Below are 20,083 nucleotides of genomic sequence, written 5' to 3'. Positions count from 1 at the left end.
CAACTAATCCACGTCCAATGTTATATAATTAACTAGATAATATGGTTGGATTCAATGCAATACACATGGACCAATCCAATAAACAAGAAATACACTCTAGGCATTGAAGGAAAATTAATATCTTCTTTTAGGGGTTCCAATTGTTTGTAGTGGGACTTGGGTATGCAACTAGGAAAGATCATCCCTTTGGCTTGTGTATGTAACAAAATTCAAGAATTTGAGGATCCAACTGTTCTTTGAATTGCAGGGCATCATGAGTCAAGGGAGAAACAAGAAATGAAGAACACTTTTAATATGTCATATATTATTTCCCTGAACCCTAGAAGATTGTTTGACTTTCCCTTTTAGTGCAGATAGAGAAGAAGTTGTACAATAGACTAAAGACTGCAGCAATATTGCAATACTAGAAACTGTGGAAAAGCGATGTATATAAAAATTTCATTCAACAATTGTTCTATAACACTTTAAATCACCATCATACCAAGGGCTAATTTCTATGCTACGTGGACATATTAGTTTATGCACAAGAGACCGACACAAAATTCTAAGAACAAGTATATGACATCATATTGGACAGTTGATATAGTATAAGTGTGTAACAGCCATATGACATCATAAGTAAAAGAGGGGGAAGATGAGTAGCCAAGCAAACAGAGGCCTTCAAACAAACAAATTCCATCTGGTGTTCTACACTTCATAAGTGATGCCCCATGTATAAATCAGTCTCAATATAATATTTCATAAACACTAATACCATATCATGTTTCATTCATCATAAAAACGATACTAGATCTTCCCCATTCAATTATTTGGAAATAAAAAATAAATTTTTTTTATAAAAAGTAAATAAAAAATAAAAAATAAAATAAAAAATAAAATAAAAAAAAAAAAAAAAAAAAAAAAAAAAAATAATAATAATAATAATAATAATAATAATAATAATAATAATAATTAAAGAAGAATACAATAGTAAGGTATAAAGTGAGTTAAGGAAAGTTGGGAACAAAAATGAGAAGGTGTGCAATAGTTGTGAGCTAGGGATAATCTAATGAAACCTTTATATTTAAGAAAGCAAATAGCAAAATTATTGAAAATCCTCATAACCATACAAGAGAAACGCACTACCAAATTGAAGAGCTTAGTTCCTAATAAAAAAAATACATGTGATCAATAATTACATAGCATATAGCACAAATTTATGATGAGCAAGGTTACTGACTCTTTTGTGATGAATAGTTATAAATTATGTGGAAGTTGAGGAATTACAGTCGGCCATGCAGTCATCAGAAAAGAGTCAGCTGAAAAAGAGAGACGAGGCAATGTGGGGTGTTCAGGTATGTCAAAATCACCAACAACTGACTGACTCTTCATATTATAGAGCACAAACTTCCTTCTTCTACTGCTGCAGAACCATTTCATAAAAATGATCTCTCCGTTGGTTTGGCTGGAGAAGCTAACAAGCATATTTAAAATGGGTCCTTTTATAAGAAACTTCAAATCCCACTTGCCAATGTCATAGTCTGTAAGTTCATAAACTGAATATGTCCCTCTTGCAATGCCCGAGTTCTTCAAACTATAGGTAGCCATTCGGATACGCCCTTCACTTAGCTCAACACGACTACCATTATGTGCTAATTCTTCAGGGATGGGAATTGAACTACACTTGCAGGGTTCATTTAGTGGATCATATGCTATAAGGCATGAACCACCATTCCAATGGAACATCCCTTTGTAGACAGCAATTGTACCATAATCATATAAATCAGTATCATAATCAGTACCATACATCCCCGTCGATTCTCTCGATGGCCAACTTGGACCTGGCGAGCAAGCTACACAATATACGCTCCAACAGCCAGTCAATGAGGAAAAAACACGAGTGTAGAAAAACTCATCTTTTTTCCACCTTTTCTTCTCAACCTCCAACACAACAAACTCAACCTTATGAGGAAGGCGAGTGTCCAAGGCATAGCAAGTGAACCCAACATAGTCAACTTTAAAACTCATTCGACGATCCAACTTAGGAATTCTCAACCATTGTTTTGTAAGTGGATTACATACGTAGTATTCACTTTGACGGTGGGATGACTGTGGAGATGATGTACGCGACTTGATTAATTCTCCCTTGCATAATAATAAGCCACGGGAATTCCTCACTAATCCAAAGCTGGTGAAACGATCTTCCAAATTAAACGGAAAGAAACGGAAAGTGAAATCAAAGAATTTACCGGTTGGATCAGAAATTGGATATTGATCACTAATGTTGGGTGGATAAAATACGAGGGGCATTGGTAGATGACCATAATGATCTGATACACAATCATCCTCAAGATAAACCTGATAAATTATAAGATGATCACGTAAAGGCAAGTTTTGGCGTCGTCCAATGAAGGAAGTGATGAAGCAAGGGTGTGATATTAAAGTCAGCCATCGCTTGGAGATGCACTTACAACGAAAGACGCATTCTAATGGAAGTCTAATCAAAATCTCAACAATTTCATCATCTTTCAGATCCTCAATTGTTGTACTACTAGTACTTGTTGTTGTTGATGCAAGTCTCTGTTTTTTATATGGTATTATGCCTGTAGAATACATAGCTAGCTCCTCCTAAATAAAATAACAAATAATTACGCGGATTGAGAAGGGTTTTAATTTGCAAAATAATAATAAAAATAAAATAAAAATAACAATCCAACAAACATCCAATTGTAGTTGTTAGTTGATTGATCATCAGATAAAAACTTTAATATAATTTAATAAAATTGAGGGTTGAATTTTCAGAGGAAGATGAAAGGGGAGTCTTAATTTATTTGGAACATCAACTACGGAGTAATCAACAAGAAACAAATTTACCTGTTTTTTTGCCGAAGACAATAAACCCGACTTTCTCTTTCTAAGTGATGAGGATAACCATCACCGCTTTGCTTGCGTCACCGTTTGCTCGCCGGTTTCTTCTCCGAGTCGTCGCCGGCGAAGGCTGACGTGGAAACTCCAACAGAGAAGTCAGTCGTTCGCTCTGTAGCAGAGTTCCGCTTCTAAATGTTCTGTTCCCTTTCCTTTGCTGCTCTTTGTTATGTTTCCGAAGTGTTCTGGTTACCGGCGCTCACCTTTAATAGGCATTTAATCCCCTTTTCGTGCTTACCTCTTTTGGTTTAGTTTTCTATGCGGTTTTGAAAGGGGTGAGCAAAAATTTAGGTACCCTAACTTAAAATCGGAACCTATAAGGCTGAGTAATAAAATTTTAGACCTGAAATCTGTAAGGTACCCTGTAGTATAGGTTCCCTATAGGATACATAAAATCGAAACCTATCATTTAAGATCAAGTATAAAAGTCATATATCAAAATTGTATAAAAGTTGTTACCTACCTCTCTCCCTCTTATTTATTTTCATCTTACTATTAATGGATTAATTAATGTTACTTCAGTTTATGTCTAATGATATTGCTAATGATATAAAGTCAAATTTCATTCTTTTTAAGCTCTTTTATTACAATGACGACAACAACAACAACAACAACAACAACAACAACAACAACAACAACAACAACAACAACAACAACAACAACAACAACAACAACAACAACAACAACAACAACAACAACAACAACAACAACAACAACAACAACAACAACAATAATAATAATAATAATAATCTTAAATAATAATAATGAGAGTGGTATACTAGGGATGGCAATGGATCTGGACCCGACCCGGATCCGTGGATCCAGATCCGTTTTTCACGGATCTGGGTCTTCAAATTTTGGACCCGACGGATTCGGGTCGGATCCGGGTCCTGCTGACAAAAACGGATCTGGATTTAGGTCTGGGCCCTAGACCCGGATCCAGATCCGTGGACCCGTTTTTTTATTTTTCCTATTTAAAAAAACTAAAATTGTTTGTTTCTTTATTAAAAATGTTGATAATGTTAGTAATGATAAAGATTAACCCTTTTAATAAATGAATTTTGGATGCTCATATTATATACATCATCGTTGTTTTTTTACTAGTTCATATGTAACATCGTATTTTTTTTGTTGTTTATAATTTTAATTCAAAATATGAGTGTATAAGTTGGTTAGTTTGGGGTTGAACTTAATAAACAACAACAACGTAAGTTTAAAATAAATTTTTTGACCCGAACATTACATGTATTGCAAAAAATTAGGCAAAATATATTGGACCCGTTTTGGACCCGGATCTGTTGGATCCGACGGATCCGGATCCGGGTCTTCATTTTCTAGACCCGACGGATCCGGGTCGGATCTGGATCCTATATACAAAAACGGATCTGGATTCGGGTCCATCCGGACCCGGTCCAAATCCGACCCGTTGCCATCCCTATGGTATACAGTTGGGGGAGTTGGCTGTGTTTAATTTCGTTCCAGCTTCTACTTTTTTTTTTTTTTAATTGTGTTAATTTTTTACAAAGTGTTTTGTGTTCTTGTTTCAAAAAAAAAAAAGTGCTTTGTGTTCTTTTGTCATAATAATATTTTATTTTTTAATTAAATAGTATATGTTTTTAAAATGTTTTGGGGTTTCATGTTTTTAATATATTTTTCATATTTATTATAATTATATAGTATATTTTTCTTAAATATTTTAATATGTATATTTGTATATACACATATGTATAATAATAAATAATCAAATATCACTAATCCGTAGTTAAAAATCACTAATTAATAAGTTCAGTTCAGTTTATTTTCAATTCAGTTCAGCTCCCTCCGTTTTTATATACTTGCTCCACTTTCCTTTTCCGGCCGTTTTTAAATACTTGCTCCATTTCCTTATTTGGAAATTTTGTACAATATTTAATTAATTTCTCTCACATAGTTGACCCACCATTAATCATAGGAAAATTTGCCAAAAATAATACCACCTTTCAGCCGTCTTCCAATAATGAAACCACCTTTCGTTTATTTCAAAATAATACCACCTTTCACATGGTTCTTCTATAAATGGAACGTGACCTGTTGGTAACCTGTTAAATAGGTCACGAGTGACACGTGTCATAATTTTATTGGCTTCTTTATTTTTTTACAATTTTGATTTTATAAATGAATTTTTTTTTTAAAAAAAAATCTTGATTTTTTTTAATAAAATCGGTTCCCTTACCCAGCCACCTCCTTTCACCGGAAACCACCATCCCCTGTTTCCAGCCCTCGTTCGTCCTACTTTCTGGCTCCTCCTCCCCTTCCCTTCCCCAATTCCGGTTCCCCTTCCCGAAAGCAACCTCCCCGAAACCTTTATTTACCGGAAACTACAAAACCACCTCCCAAAATCCTACCTACCGGAAATTATGATTGCGTGAAGGGGAAGGGGACCGAAATCGGAAAGGGAAAGGGGATGAGGGGGTGAAATCGGAAAGGGAAAGTGAAGGGAGGCCTGAAATTAGAGAATGGAAGGGAGGGTGGCTGAAATCGGAAAAGGGGAAGGGGAATCGAAAACGAGGAAGGGAGGGGTCGAAAACGAAAAGGGAAAGGGGAAGGGGGGCCAAAATCGGAAAAACGGAAGAAGAGAGGTGGTCGGAAATGGAAAGGGGTAGAGGAGCGGGTGGTTTTCGGTGGGCAGTGGTTTGGTGGGGGAGGTGGTCCAGTGGATCGCCGACCAGTAGGGGTTGGGTAGGGAGGATTTTTTTTTAAAAAAAAATTCAGTTTTTTTTTTTTTTTTTAAAGTTTATAATCATTATTATTAAAGAAAAATATTTTTAAAAAATCTTGGCCAATCAAAAATATGACACGTGTCAATTGCAACTTGTAAAACAAGTCATCGGTTTTTTGTTCCATTTATAGCAGATTGGCATCAAAGGTGGTATTATTTTGAAATAAACGAAAGGTGGTTCCGTTATTGGAAGATGGCTGAAAGGTGGTATTATTCTTGGCAAATTTTCCTTAATCATATTTTATTAATTTCATGTTCTCTCTGCTCTAATTTTCTCCACTATAGCTACTTTTGCTTTTTACAATTTTTTATAATTCCACCTACCCTACTACCTCCATATTTTATTATTTTCTCCTATTTCTCCTAAAACTCCGCGCATGGAGAAATGGAACAAGTGTTTAAAAACGGAGAAAGTATTAATATAAGTATTTGTTATTACAATCAAGTAACTATTAAGCTTACTTTGAAAGACAGGGTACCCTGTTCCGGAACCGAAACCTATTTTTAGGAACCTGTTGCAACTGGTTCCGATCCCGGGTCTCGAGATTTTTACAGGGTACCCTGCTGTGCTCACCCCTAGTTTTGATACTCTTGTTTTAATATATGCTATTGCGTACTCAATCCGTCCCATTATTTTATGCATATTTCTCCAAAAACACAGTAATGAAGAAAAATGGTGAACGTAGGAAAAATATATTATTAGAAAGCTAAAAAATAGAGAACATTGTATGGGAATAACAAAAGGTTAACAATATTATAATAATGGTTTTTTTGGTATGTATATGTGTATTTTGAATGAGAAACATAAAAAGTAAGTAATAATTATGTGCTATTTTAAAAAACAAGCACAACATTTTGGGACACCCAAATAGGAATGAAGGCACGAAATAATGGGATGGAGGGAGTACTATTTATAGGTTGATCTGTTGAACGGGTCGGGTTCGAGTTGGGTCAACTTGAGTCACGGTTATTTTGGGTCGGGTCACTTTGGGTGACAAGTTGAGAAATGCTTAACTCTAACCCAAAGTGTTTAGAACAATTTCATTTTTTTTGCTTATTTTTATTTATTTATTTTTTATTTTAAGCTTAATTTGCTATTTTTTTATTTTTTTCTCAATTTTTTTAGTGATCATTATCACCATGTTTTTTAGCCATTATATACTACATAATTATGATTGTCGACATTTCACCAAAACACATCCAATTCTAAGATTTCTAACTAATATAAAATGATAACAAACTTCCCTACCTTATAAAAAGTATAAGAATACTCTTATTAATAGTGCATGGACATTTATATCCCTAAAAATGTTCTTTTACATAAATGCCCTCATTGAATTCAAAAGCCTTAAAGTTGTTTATATTCCTTTTTTTTTCTATTTGGAATATAAACACTATCTTATGGAGTACAAAAATTTTAAGTGTGTAATTGTATGATGACTTGTTAAATTTATTCAATTCATATCAATAAGTACTTAAAAATTACCATGCAAATAGATATAATGAAATATCATGAAATAAAGCATCGAGCATAAACGCCACCGGTGATAATTCTCCTCAAAGAGCTAGCCATTTGCGCGCATCAAGTGCGTTAAAATCCCTTGTTAAAATAAAACTTTTAAACATCCCAAAATTTAAGAAACAACATAATTATATAAGTGGACTATAATATCTCTTAACATAATATCAGTAGACCTATCAATCAATCGATGGTATGACTCTGATGTGGGTTATACGGATGATTGGTGTAGGAGGTGATTGGTGTGGATTTGAGCAAGAGTTAAATGAGATGGACAAATGAGAACGAAAGTGATGAAATAATGAATGTGCGATGGTAGACAAACAATTAAACTTAGTTAATAAATTAATAATAATTTTCAAATAAATGAACTTATTAATTTTTTTTTTTTAAAAAAAAAAAAAAAAAAAACCCCATAAATTCGAACTAACTGGTCGAGTTCGAGTCGGGTTTGACACGCAAATTTATTGGTTTAAAGGGTTTGGATTATATCGTGTTACGGGTCAAAAAAAACTTTGTTCAAGACCCACAAAAACGGGTCGGTTTGAAAATTGACAGATCTATGATAGGTTGTGTATGTTCTTGTTTTTCCTTCTCTATTGGGAAAATTTGTCAATTGCAACTATTTAAAAATTGTATTTTATAAATTGCAGCCATTTAAAAAAAAAATTGCAAATTGCAGCAATTTTTTTTTTTTTTTTTTTTTTTAATAAAAGAATTGCAAATTACAACCCAAAAGTAAAACAACTTGCCACTTAAATTAAATTTTTTTTTTTTTCTCAATTTGCATGCTGAAAAATATTTTGTAAAGGTTTTAAGGGTCATTTTAGCTCTTAAGGATCCGAATTGAGTTTGAAATTAGCAAAAACTTAATGCAAGTTATTCAATATTAGATCAAAAAATATAAGCTTAACAAACAAGTTTTGATCAAGCTTTGACCGAGCTTGTTCGCGAGCAGTTCACAAATGTATCGGCTCATTTACACCCCTACATATCAACCAACAAATAATGGCAACACTTTATAATACCTTTTCTCTTTATTTGTTTACATTCCATTTCCTTTTCGTTTTCGTTACTCATTCCAACACGCACTTTGTAGTCGTATGATGCTAGGCTCAGAGTTCCAACTAGTACAGTAGGAAGGCCAAGCAATAGGGATATGTAGAATGGAGATGGTGAGGTCTTCACTCAACCTTCCACGATTCTCAGGCAAATTAAGATTACCATGGTGATAATTGAATCAGATCAATCAATTTGATAATTGTTTCAGCATTAGTGATAACAGTGGGGTAAAATCTCAAGATGACAACTTTAAAGTAAGGGCATACAGTTTTAAACATAGAAAATCATCCTGTTACATCAACACTACCACCTTCAGAAAGTACAAAAGACCTATTTTTCACTACTGAACAACCAGATACCCTCAGGCAGAAGCAGAAACAGCAGCAGCATTTGCATCTGCAACAGCCTGATCCTTAATGGATTCACGCCAGGCGAATTCACGAGCTCCATCCTTATCAACGATTTTGATCACGAAATTAGGTGGAGCTACAACCAACCTAGTCCTGATCTCCACTATGCAATCATCAACTAGTTTGATGGCCTCATCAACTGACATATCACTACGGTAATGCCTGTCCATCATGGAGAGAGCAAAGTAGGAACCATAGCCGAATGCTGCCTTATCTACCTTGTGAAGAGTTGCTATGTAGTCAATAAAGTATAGTGATGGTCCAGTGTCTTGGTCAAAACCAGCTAGAATTATGTTGACTGAGTATGGATTCTGCAAATAAACAACAATAGGTGTCAAGAGACTACAAGTGATCAGATTGTTCTTGAATGGAATTCGCAAGTTCAAATAAGCCAAATAAAGTAAAGGAAGCATTATGGAGGATGTAGTTGGGAATAGAGGAAATCTGATCAGGGTAATGACAAAATAGAGACAAGAGCTGTATGGAAAAGGCATAAACAATTTCAGGGATATTAGAAAATTCTCTTCTAAAAATAATGATTACACCAGAAATTATGAGACCATTATGGAAAAAGGATCAAAACACAGCCTAATTTAGAGAGAAAGGAAGAAAGCCACGCTAAATCCCCAATACTAGGGCTGAAATCCTATTTTTAAGCTCACAGGGGCATCCTTACTACTACTATTACTTATACTACTAGGACAAACAAACAAAAATAAAATAAAAATGAAGTGTTTACAACCTAAATTGAGTTCTACTCTCTTCTATTCAGATTCCTCTGTATGTTATTATGATTCTTATCAAAATTACAAACAAAATTCCAATTTCAGTAATCGAAAGCTTTCCAATTTCAGTATAACCCAATGTAGATGCTCAAGGAACCTGTGGTGCATCAGCACTAAACTTAAACCTTAATATTGAAGCAATCAATCAAAGTCAAAGCACAATATAGAATTGCATAGAACTTAGCAAACTTCTCGTCAAAAAAAAAAAAAAGCAAACTTGGTGGACAGTGGAATTTGAATGGCAGGAATAACAGAAACTTCTAAAAAAAAGTAACTGGCTTAGCAAAGTATGCATAATCAAATATGAAGTAGCATATATGGACAATATTTTACCAATAGTAGTTGTAAGCATTCAATGTCGCATCCCATCCACCAAGCATAATGACAAATGAGCTATATGGAACATTATTATGAGTACCATCTCTAAACTTAACAGTACCATCTGACATCCCAAGTCATTTCAAGACAACTACTCACAGAAACTCCCAGCAAAAGAGGTTTAAGAGCGTGGATATGCATATTTGACACCTTGATAGAGGCTCACATCAATCAATCAACCAATTCCACATTTGCAAAGCCTTGTCATCAAGGTGATGAAGAAAATTTTGGGGAACATTCTGCTTCTCCCTTATCAGCAAAACCACAGTGGCCCAAATCTCATATACGAGTATTGAGTCTAACCAAATCTCATATACGAGTATTGAGTCTAAATAATCAGTTACCAGAGACCACGCGTGTTGACTGACTTGAACACCCAAGAAAACATTAGAACACAAATCCTCCTTCCATCCAAGATTAATCTTAGTTTGGACCGCACTTCTAATAGAAAAGTTAGGGATGGACCAAATATTATTACTGTCATAAAAAATGGCTATAGAAGGACAGTAGAAGTAAGAAAGGCAGGAAAGGCAGGAAATGTGAGAAAAAAGGTTATGTGATGAAGAAAAGGTGGATCCAACATTACATGAAGACCGTTTTTATCAAGTAGGTAACCAAAGGATATATATAGGTAGCATGGCTTAATAGCTGATGATTCTTATAATTTCTATTGTTCTCCTTCCCTCCATCCTTCTTTATTTGACATGGTAGTAACACTCTTGATCATTCAACATTCATCACAATCAAAGTAACCTTGACACCATCAGTAAGGCAATAATCATCTTCATCAACTTTTACTAAACCTCCATCACATTCCTGTCCCTCCACTCAAACATACCACCCCCCCCCCCCCCCCCCAAAATCCGACTATCCCCAATGAAACATAATTTAAGGAATAAACAAAATTTACTAGAACAATCACAATAGGAAAATATGCCTGTTCATCAAAGTTTGATTTTTGATATAAAGCTTACTCAGCAGAGTCAGCACTGGATAATGGTAAGGGGGCAAAAGGTCAACATATGTTCTAATTGCATCAGAAACAAATCTAGTCTGGCTTTATGTTAAGAAGAAAAAGTGGAATTGCCTTCTGACAGTAGTGACAAACAGCGGTTATGGAAGTCACAACATGGCAATGCATGTACAGATAAACAAGGAATAAGTTTTGAAAGGGAAACAAATCTAGTCTGGTCCTATGTTCAGAAGGAAAAGTGGAATTGCCTTCTGACGGTAGTGACAAATAGTGGTTTTGGAAGTTTTAACACAGCAATGCATGTACAGATTTAAAAGAAATTAAGTTTAAAAAGGGCAAAGAAGAAATGGATGAAAGAGAAACTTTGAGTGCTTCAGATAGATAAACAAAGAGGATAAATGGGTGTTCAATAGCATTTAACCTTCAGATGCTTTCAAGATATTTACCTCAAATAAAAGAATATACTACAAGCAGCAGGTGTCAGATTTAACAGCTCAGATGCCAATTCTCTGGTCGCCTTTAGTTGATTATATTGTAATCTATCAACATAATACTCTATTCAGAAGATCAGAACCATGACTGTAAGTGGCAGAATCAGAAACCCATTTCTCAGTGATGAGTTAAGGGTGACAACGGAGCCCCACCTGTTTGTGAACTATTAGAGCTTGATTCAGTCAAAACTTAGTTCGATGAGGCTAGACTCGAGTTCGAGTTCGGCTGTGGGAAACTTAACGAGCAAGGACGAGCAAACCCAAGCTTGGCTCAAAAAGCTCGTGAATGAGCTCATTTAAAATATACTTCTTATATCTAAACAAATTTATAAATTAATTGAATCATATGTCATTAACAAAAAAGAATAATTAAGTAATATCCTTAAGATAAAATAATAAAAATAAACCTCCAATCTCTCTCTCCCTGGTTCCATTTGTCCCTCTTTGTTTTCTCCACCTCCCACTACTTCATCTCTTCTCTTGTTGTTGTACTCTTGTATTCTACACCTCTGCAATTGATCCTATGTCTTCTATCCTCATTGTTTCATATTCTATTACCGTAATTGTATGGCTATACTTCCTGACCTCTCTCACTTTTTTAATCATTTTAAATTTTGTTTGGGACAAGAAACGTGCATAGGGACACAACTCCATCACACAAGGAAACTCAAGGGTTTAAACTTTCAAAACGTAGCACTACAGTCACCATCGTCAACTCTCAAAAGTCAAAACCAAGTTTGAAATTGAGCACAAACCAAGCTTGAATTCGAAGTTTCTAACCCAAGTCGAGTATATTAAAAGACCAACAAAATCACAAAATTGAGCCCATGTTTTTGAAGCTCGAGCTGAACATTTGTCTAGACTCACGAGCTCGAGCCGAGCCCATGCTTTTGAAGCTCATCGAGCTTCGAGTGCTTTGAGGTAAACGAGCTCAAAACAAGCCTATCACTATTCGGGCTTGGCTCCAAGGTTTACCCCTAGTGATATCATAGAACTTAACAAGGGAATAAACAAAGGAGCACTTTTTATCAACTAAATTTATTTTAACCAGACAAGCATTAATTCAACAATGAGCTAACTAAATACATGATTACATGAATGTCCTTTTCTTTTTCTTCAATAGTGGAGCAGTTTCTATAAACACAATTGCCTAGAAATTATATGGCAAATTTTACTCTTGAAGTAATCTTGATAAAAGATAAGATGTCAAGACAATACATTGTCGCAGCTTTGGCTCTTTTGAGTTGATATATTCACATGTTGAAATTGTAATATTATAATGGTTTTAAATAAGATCAAAGCTGCAACATCAAACTCAGTTGCCCTCAAGATTAGCAACCCAAAAGGAAAAGTAAAGAAGATAGAAGTGCATGGCAAGTTAGCTAAGTATGTACACTATGTTACATGGACTCGGGTACGTGTGTCGGACACGGATCCGTGTCCGAGTGTCCGATAAGTCATTTTCCAAAATTTTAGGACACGGGGACTTTGTCCTACATTTGGACACGGGTGCAGGGACACGGCACTTTCATATTTTGCAAAAAAAATATACATTACAAATTATTTCAATATATCATTAATTTTCTCTGTCTAATACCTAGGAAATTAAAATATAATATTATTTTAAAATAATTTAAAATGGACTAATTTAAATAATACAATAGCATGACAAACAATATAGATTAAAAAATACTCGTAGTAAAAGTAAGTATGTAGTAATAAGTGTATTGTAGTATGTGTAGTACAACTTTTCTTATAAATTAAAAAAAAAAAAATTAAAAAAAAAAAAAAAAAAAAAAAAAAAAAAAAAAACAAGAGTTGTAAAAGATATGTACTGGTATAAAAGAGAGAGGATGAGTGGTCAAAAGTCAAAGGACAAATAAAGTAACTAAATTCAAAAGCTACCACACAGCTCCCACTTTTCCACCCTTATTAATTAAGGTTTGTCCCACTTTTCCATCTTTACCTCACTGATATCAGAGTAAATACCAAAAATTCATTTTCTCTTGCTAATATCGATCAACTCATGTCGGAAACAATGGAGTCTGCGAAAAATTTATACCAACTCATGATTTCAAGCCGACAGCCTCTCTCTCTCTCTGAAGTATCCGAGTGCACACTGCCAAATCTAACATTCGTGTCCGTGTCCGTGTCCGCGTCGTGTCGGGTCGACACGGACACTACGGGATTTTGGCCGAGTCCGGTGAACATAGTATGTACGTGTTAGTAGCTTCCAGACTGCAGTGGCTGTTGTAGTTTTATGCTTATTTTCGTGAAATTTTCCTTTCAACCAAACAAATATGTTACATATGAAACTAAGCATCCTATGGAAAAAGTCACATGTCATGACAACCTTATTTCCCAACCCTTATAATTGTTATTAGAAGCTATTCTACATCCACCCTCTAGATGGCATGCAGAAAAACAAAAGATGTATTCTGGAAACAATACAAACCCAACACTTTTGCTACTCATAATTGCACACGTAAAAAAGAAGATAACAGGTTTTCTTTAAGTCTATTTGCTACGATCATGAAGTGAAGCTAGTTAAAAATATCTTTACTTTCAAAACAACTTCTCTATATATAGAAACAGAATAGGTAGGAGGATTTCAAAATAATTAATTATGATGCATTTTTCACTTTTCAAAAATATCCTCATCTATTTAACCCATTATTTTATTCAGCTAAGAGAGGTAAATAAAAATGCAAGGTGAATTCAGGCTTACATTGCATGAATAAAAGAGCAAGAAGATGGAACTTTTATGTCAAGTATATTCAAAGATACGTCTAGGTATTGAAGCATGACGAGCAATGAGCCCCAAAAGTAGAGAAAAATTAAGAATAGACATATCAGCCTAATATATCCATACAATCCAATCATTATTTACACCATTTTGTAAAACCCTATGGCAAAACTCTGAGCAATTGAATAGAAAAGCAACCTAAAACATAGCCTATAAGCAAAGTATTGATCAATAGTGTGATTTATAGCTGCATAAAATGCACAAGAAATGAAAATAAGTTCAACCAAGCATAAAACTAATGCAATTTATCAATGTTTTGGCGTCAAGTGAAAAAAATGAGGGAAAACTAACAGGTTACTTGACTAACAAAATCTTAGCTTTGACTTAGATTGCTTTAGGTTATGACCCTTAATTGTGGAAGTATGTCAATCTTTCTTTGCATAATAGTCTACATCAACTCACTGCATACAATTGTACCAGCCAAATATAGCTTAATGAACCAAGATAGGTTCTTAATCACCCTTATGCAGACCTATAATTTTTTGGGTAAACCTTTGGACAGCGATTTAATGTAATCCACAATATATTCAACCCCTCCACCAAACCGCCTTCTCCGACTAATACCCACATAGGCCACATTCACTAACTAAGTCACCAATACTATAACAAATTCAGGATCACTAAACAACACTAACCCTCAATAGCATCTCCTCAAATTCTAAAATTCACACGCAATCATCTTACAAACATTCAAATCAAATTGAAAAAACCTCGAATTTACGAAAACCCAGACAATGTTAAAAATGCCCTTATACCTTTCTTAAGGCAGTAGCAAGTTCACCCCGTGTGAAATTAGCAGCAGCAGCAGTAGTCAAAGGGATGCCATTTCTGAACTGATACAAAGAAACATTCTTCTGAACAAACTCCGTGAATTGAACTCTGAAAACCAATCAAACAAAAACCCAACAAAAAATTTCAAATTAACCTCAAAAAATCACAAATCAACTGATTGATTTGCGAAAATGGGGGAAAATTAAGAGATTGAACCTATCGCCGGCTTCGCCACTGGCGCCCAAAAGCTTGTGAGAATCGAGCTTCATGATCTTGTCTTCGTTGGTTTTGTGCACCAAAATGCTGTTGACTGCCGATGTATCTGCTGCAACAATTGCGAATCCATTGCCTACTAATCCGAAAACACACTCCATTTTTGCTCGATTTTAGAATCTTAGGAAGTTTGATCTGGGGAAAAAGAGGAGGAGTTGGGGAATTTGGTTCTTGTAGTGTGATTTAAGTGAGAAGAAAAGAGAGAAAATAAAGGCACGCTTTTGTAATTGTTATTTAATTTGGGTGAAAAAGCTTCTTGAGGAACAAGTTTGCTCAAAGTTGGGGACTTGGCTGTTGGGCAGGTGAGGGCCTGAGGCGAGAGGATGCTATGTCTATACGAGTAGTGCCGTGTGCCAAAGGTGTGATCGATGCGAACCATTATCGTTGTATCATGCCAGGCGTCTTATGGCTTGGCTCATGTACCGGCCTGTTTATGGTGTTTTGAGAGCAATAAAGGCGAAACCCTAACCACTAAAGTTATCCGTCACTCTTTCACATACCGGCTTGTGAGCAATACTTCTACCTATCTACCTAATAGTTACCACAGAACTACTCATCTCACCATTATTTATTTTTCTTTATTTTTTTTTGGGAAATTCCCATTGGTACCACTAAGGAATTGACTTTTCTCAGTGGCACCACTAATTTTTTTTGACTTCTTTGTGGTACACCTCAGTTTATTACTTGTTAACTCACGTGATTAGTCCGTTAATCAATCGTTAATAACTTAGTAATTCTAGGTTAAAAGCTGAGATTAGGTTAATAAAGTAGGAAAAGACAAAAATGCCCCCTTTTAATCCTTCCCTCCATCACCCATAATTAAACCCCTTCCCCTTCCATTTATGTCGATTTGACATAAAACAATTCACATATTACCTATGAATCAGAACATCCATGGCTCAAAGAAGACAATGATGGTTCTGAGAAACCTATTGACAGCACGATTCTTATGAGGATGAAGCAGTTCAGAGCTATGAACAAACTTAAGAAGTTCGCTCTCATGGTAATATACCAAATACCTATATATTGTTAGAACATCTATTATATATTGTATAATCGACAAATGTGTGTGTTAAATCCGAAATTTGTTAAGTTCATGCTATAACCTGTCTTGGGCTGGGCATCTTCCAAGAATTCGTAACTCTTTTGTCTCTCTCTCACTTTGTTGATCTTGTTCTTAGTTCGTCATTTAATTTGTTGCAATTTGATTTTATTTTTGAAAAGTATGGATTTGGGTTTAGGGATCTTACAAAATGTGGGTCAAATTTGAATCTAGGAATTGATTGTATTAGTTTTGGTTTGATTAGAAATTGAATTTGAATGTTGAAATTTGCTATTATTTTGGTTGGTTGAGGCACTTGAGCTTGTGTTGTTCAATGTCATTTGGGAAGGGAATCATGGGGTTTGCAAGAAATGGCTGTAAGATTCATGGATTATAGAGAATAAGTTTCGTGATGTATAGAGAGTGTACATGTTGCTGGAGTTAATTTGGATTAGTTTTTGTTTGGCAGGTGGAATAGAAAATCTAGAAACTCTTTTAAGACTACTCCTCGTGGCTATATATATGTCAGACTTCACAAAATCTCCAACAAGTATGTTTTCTCTTTTGTGGGATCTGTTTTTATAGCTTTTACCCAATCAATTTACATCATCTTAAGAATTCTATACACGGTAATGTCAATAAACAAAGTTATTAACGTCTGATTAACAGACTTAATCACGTCAATTATAAAGTCAAAAACTCAAGTGTATCAGCAGGAAGTCAAAAAAAAAAGGTGGTACCGCTGAGAAAAGTCATTACCTGGAGTGTATCAATGTTATATAGAGTATACATAACCTAATTGTTATTTTTATTTTACTTTACTTATATTAATAAAATAATGCAATTTATTAGGTGACCTAAGTTAATTGCGAACGATTTCTCTTACTCCGTTCTTTTTTTTTTTTTTTTTTTTTAAAGAAGTCCTAAATGACACTAAATTTCATTAATTAAAGTCATGCGGCTCTACAATTTGACAAATAATGATAATGAAAACGAATTTAACAAAATCAAACAAGAATTAGTCGGGGAAGAGCTAAGAATCCAAATACATAAATATAATAATTTGGCACATTCTCGATTTGTTGTCTCATACAACTTTTTGAGTGGATTCGTCGTCACTTCGCAATTTTGTGAGATTGTAAATTCTTGTGCTGATTCCGTAACCCAAATTCGAACCATAATCAATCGTAGCCCCGCACAACCGGAGACCAAATTAAACACAAATAAAACAAACCTTGTCTTTCTAATCAGTCCGAAGGAGTCCGAAAAACCTTGTCTTTCGAAGGACATCGAAAAAACCTTGTCTTTTGAAGGAAATAAACTCTTTCTTTCGAGGGAGACATTATTATAACCTAAGTAAAAAAAGCTTAAAAGAAAATTAGGATTGCTTACTCCGTAATATTATTGAAGCGAAAAATTAACTCCTCTAGTGCAATAAATTTAAAACAAATTCCCTAACGTAAGATTTTTTTTTTAGAGGTTTTTATTTATTTTATTTTGGTTCCACATAGATTGCTAACGACGTTAGCGACTTTGTATTAAAATCTCTAATAACTTTAGCGGTTATAATATTAGCATGAGGATCAGTGAATATAATATTAGGGCATGTTCTCTTCAGCTTATTTCAGTTCAGTTCATCTCCAATAAATCCAGTTAAATTTAGTTCTTATCTTAATTTCCTTCCCTCATAAAATATTTAGTTTAGTTCAGTTCAGTTCAGCTTAGTTAATCAAAACAGGCCCTTAGGGTTTTTTTTTTTTTTTTTTTTTTTTTTTTTTTTGGTAAAGAAAAGAGTCCTATCAAACAGGTTTCTTTGAATTCATCATCTACAATTACGCTAATTATGGCAAGCACTTACCCTACTTTATTGGAGGGTAAAGATACATGTGAAGTAAAAAAAAATCTCAAAATCATTCAGTGAGAAGGGAAATAGACTTGTCATTACTGAACTCAAGTCTCTTTGACTGTTATCAGCCTGAACCGATAATTGTAATTTTACCAACAACCAATTTTAACTGTTGGTAGTTTTAGAATTACCAATGGTTTTAAAAGCCATCGAAAAATTAATGATGGCCTTAAACTTTACCGACGACAACTTGATCGTTAGTGATCAGTTTTAACGATCTGCGGCATGAGACACCTAAATGTGTTTCTCCAACAAAAACCCAATGATGAATAATTCATTCATCGTCATTTGATCCGAATTGGGTATTAGATTGAAGAAGTGCTCGAGTTTTAGTTAGAAACCCTTAACTTATTTTACTATCCCTAGCCCATTTCTTATTCTATTCTAAGCCCAACCTTTTGTTTTTTAAAACCCTTCCTAATAGTAATGGTTAAAACTGTCAAAACGGTTTGACAGTTCGGGTTCGGTTCGGTATTAAATCGGGTCGGTTTGAAATCGGTTTAAGTGTCTCGCGGGTCGGTTTCAGTTCGGTTTAAATAGTTATCGATTCGGTTTCGGTTAATTCTTGAGCGATTTTAATTCGGTTCGGGTTGTAAACAGTCTGGGTAGTAAACGGTTCGGTGCAGACGGGTCGCGGTTTGTTAACGGTTCGGTGTAAACGGTTTTTATCCCGGCTCAAGCAGTTTTGGGTAGGAAACGGTTTCAAGTTAGAAATATTTCAGTTCTTTTTCGGTTCAGTTTATAACTAGTTCGGTTATTTTTTGGTTCAGTTTATAACTGGTTTGCTTCTTTTTCGGTTCAGTTTATAACTGGTTCGGTTCTTCTACGGTTTAACGTTATTCGGATCGGATCCATTTCGAGTTTACTAAATTACGATTCGAGTCGGTTTTTGGTTTCAAAAAATCGATTGTTTATCGAGTCGTTTGAATTCGGGCAGTAAAATGGTTTGGGTTTGAAAATAGGTTAGCACTTGCTAACCTTTTGTTGGTTAACAAGTTTTCTATTAAGTCGAGACTTCATCATTTCATAAATAGGCATCACATTATATACAAATTCTCATTGATTTTATAAATACATATCATATTCTGTTTCAAGTTTGGCCATACTAATCTTACTAGTTTGTAGCCGATTCATTTATAAGCGGTCCGGTTCATAAAACGATTCGGTTTGCAAGCGGTTCAGTTCATGAACGATTTGGTTTATATATAGTTCGGTGCAAACGGGTTGCGGGTTGTTAACAATTCAGTGTAAACGGTTCTTATCCCGGTTTAAACGGTTTCGGGTTGAGAGTGGTTTCGGGTTGGAAACAGTTCGGTTCTTTTTCGATTCGGTTTGATTTCAGTTTAGAAGTGGTTCGGTTCATTCACGGGTTCGGTTCATTCACGGGTTCGGTTCTTATACAGTGTAACTTATTCGGAATCGGTTCGGTTTCGGGTTCATTCACATACGATTCAGGTCGGTTTTCGGTTTCAAAAAAACGGTTTTTAATTGGTTCGGTTCTCATTTGGGTCGGTTTGTTTCGGGCAGTTAAACGGTTTCGGTTTGAAATTTGACAATACTAGTAATGGTGATTATATGTGTTATTTTAAGACTGAACATTATTTACACCACAAAGGCAATCTTGGCATTTTAATGTTCATAAGCTATAGTAACATGACTCACATGGGGATTAAAAATTACTGAAAGACTTCCTCCTTACAATTACGGGGCGTTTGGAATGTGGGAATGGGAGTTTGGGGATTAAAATGTGGGAATGGGATTGGGAATTGATTGTTGGGGATATACGTAGTATAAAAATATGACAATACTTTGTTTGGATGGTGGATGGGAGGAATAGATGAGGAATAAATAACAAAAATACAAAACTATACCCTTACTAATCTTTCTTCTCCATTCTTTACATTAATGGCAAAATTGTCATTTTCCACTTATTCCCATTCCCACCCATTTAATTTGTTACCTACCCTTCCTAGGTAATAAATTGGGGGGAATTCACCCCATTTAT

General features: G+C 34.8%; 1 protein-coding gene and 1 long non-coding RNA gene across 2 annotated transcripts; both read right to left on the bottom strand.

Annotated features, from left to right (window-relative positions):
- Nucleotides 1-1,035: 1,035 nt before the first annotated feature.
- On the bottom strand, nt 1,036-3,174 carry LOC145630660 (uncharacterized). Its single transcript, XR_014112160.1, has 2 exons — nt 2,854-3,174; nt 1,036-2,257 (listed from the first exon to the last, which is right to left on the bottom strand). It is a non-coding gene; the product is annotated as an uncharacterized LOC145630660 (long non-coding RNA).
- Nucleotides 3,175-8,471: 5,297 nt separating this feature from the next.
- On the bottom strand, nt 8,472-15,364 carry LOC145630659 (proteasome subunit beta type-2-A). The gene is made up of 3 exons (XM_081682870.1): nt 15,074-15,364; nt 14,842-14,965; nt 8,472-8,964 (listed from the first exon to the last, which is right to left on the bottom strand). The coding sequence occupies exons 1-3, from the start codon at nt 15,229-15,231 to the stop codon at nt 8,605-8,607; spliced, it is 642 nt and encodes a 213-aa protein (XP_081538996.1). The 5' UTR covers nt 15,232-15,364; the 3' UTR covers nt 8,472-8,604.
- Between the last annotated feature and the right edge of the window lie 4,719 nt (nt 15,365-20,083).

This window comes from Chenopodium album, chromosome 5, assembly GCF_948465745.1.
Source record: "Chenopodium album chromosome 5, dcCheAlbu1.1, whole genome shotgun sequence".
NCBI classification, from domain to species: Eukaryota; Viridiplantae; Streptophyta; class Magnoliopsida; order Caryophyllales; family Amaranthaceae; genus Chenopodium; species Chenopodium album.
The sequence above is the reverse complement of the archived record's forward strand: the minus strand, read 5'-3'. Positions and strand labels throughout refer to the sequence as shown.

Excerpts from the sequence above, each read along its gene's own strand:
- LOC145630659 (XM_081682870.1), bottom strand. The coding sequence starts at position 15,231 with ATGGAGTGTGTTTTCGGATTAGTAGGCAATGGATTCGCAATTGTTGCA. Across the intron at positions 14,966-15,073 it reads AGTGGCGAAGCCGGCGATAG|AGTTCAATTCACGGAGTTTG; the intron begins GTTCAATCTCTT and ends ATTGGTTTTCAG. Across the intron at positions 8,965-14,841 it reads TTGCTACTGCCTTAAGAAAG|AATCCATACTCAGTCAACAT; the intron begins GTATAAGGGCAT and ends GTTTATTTGCAG.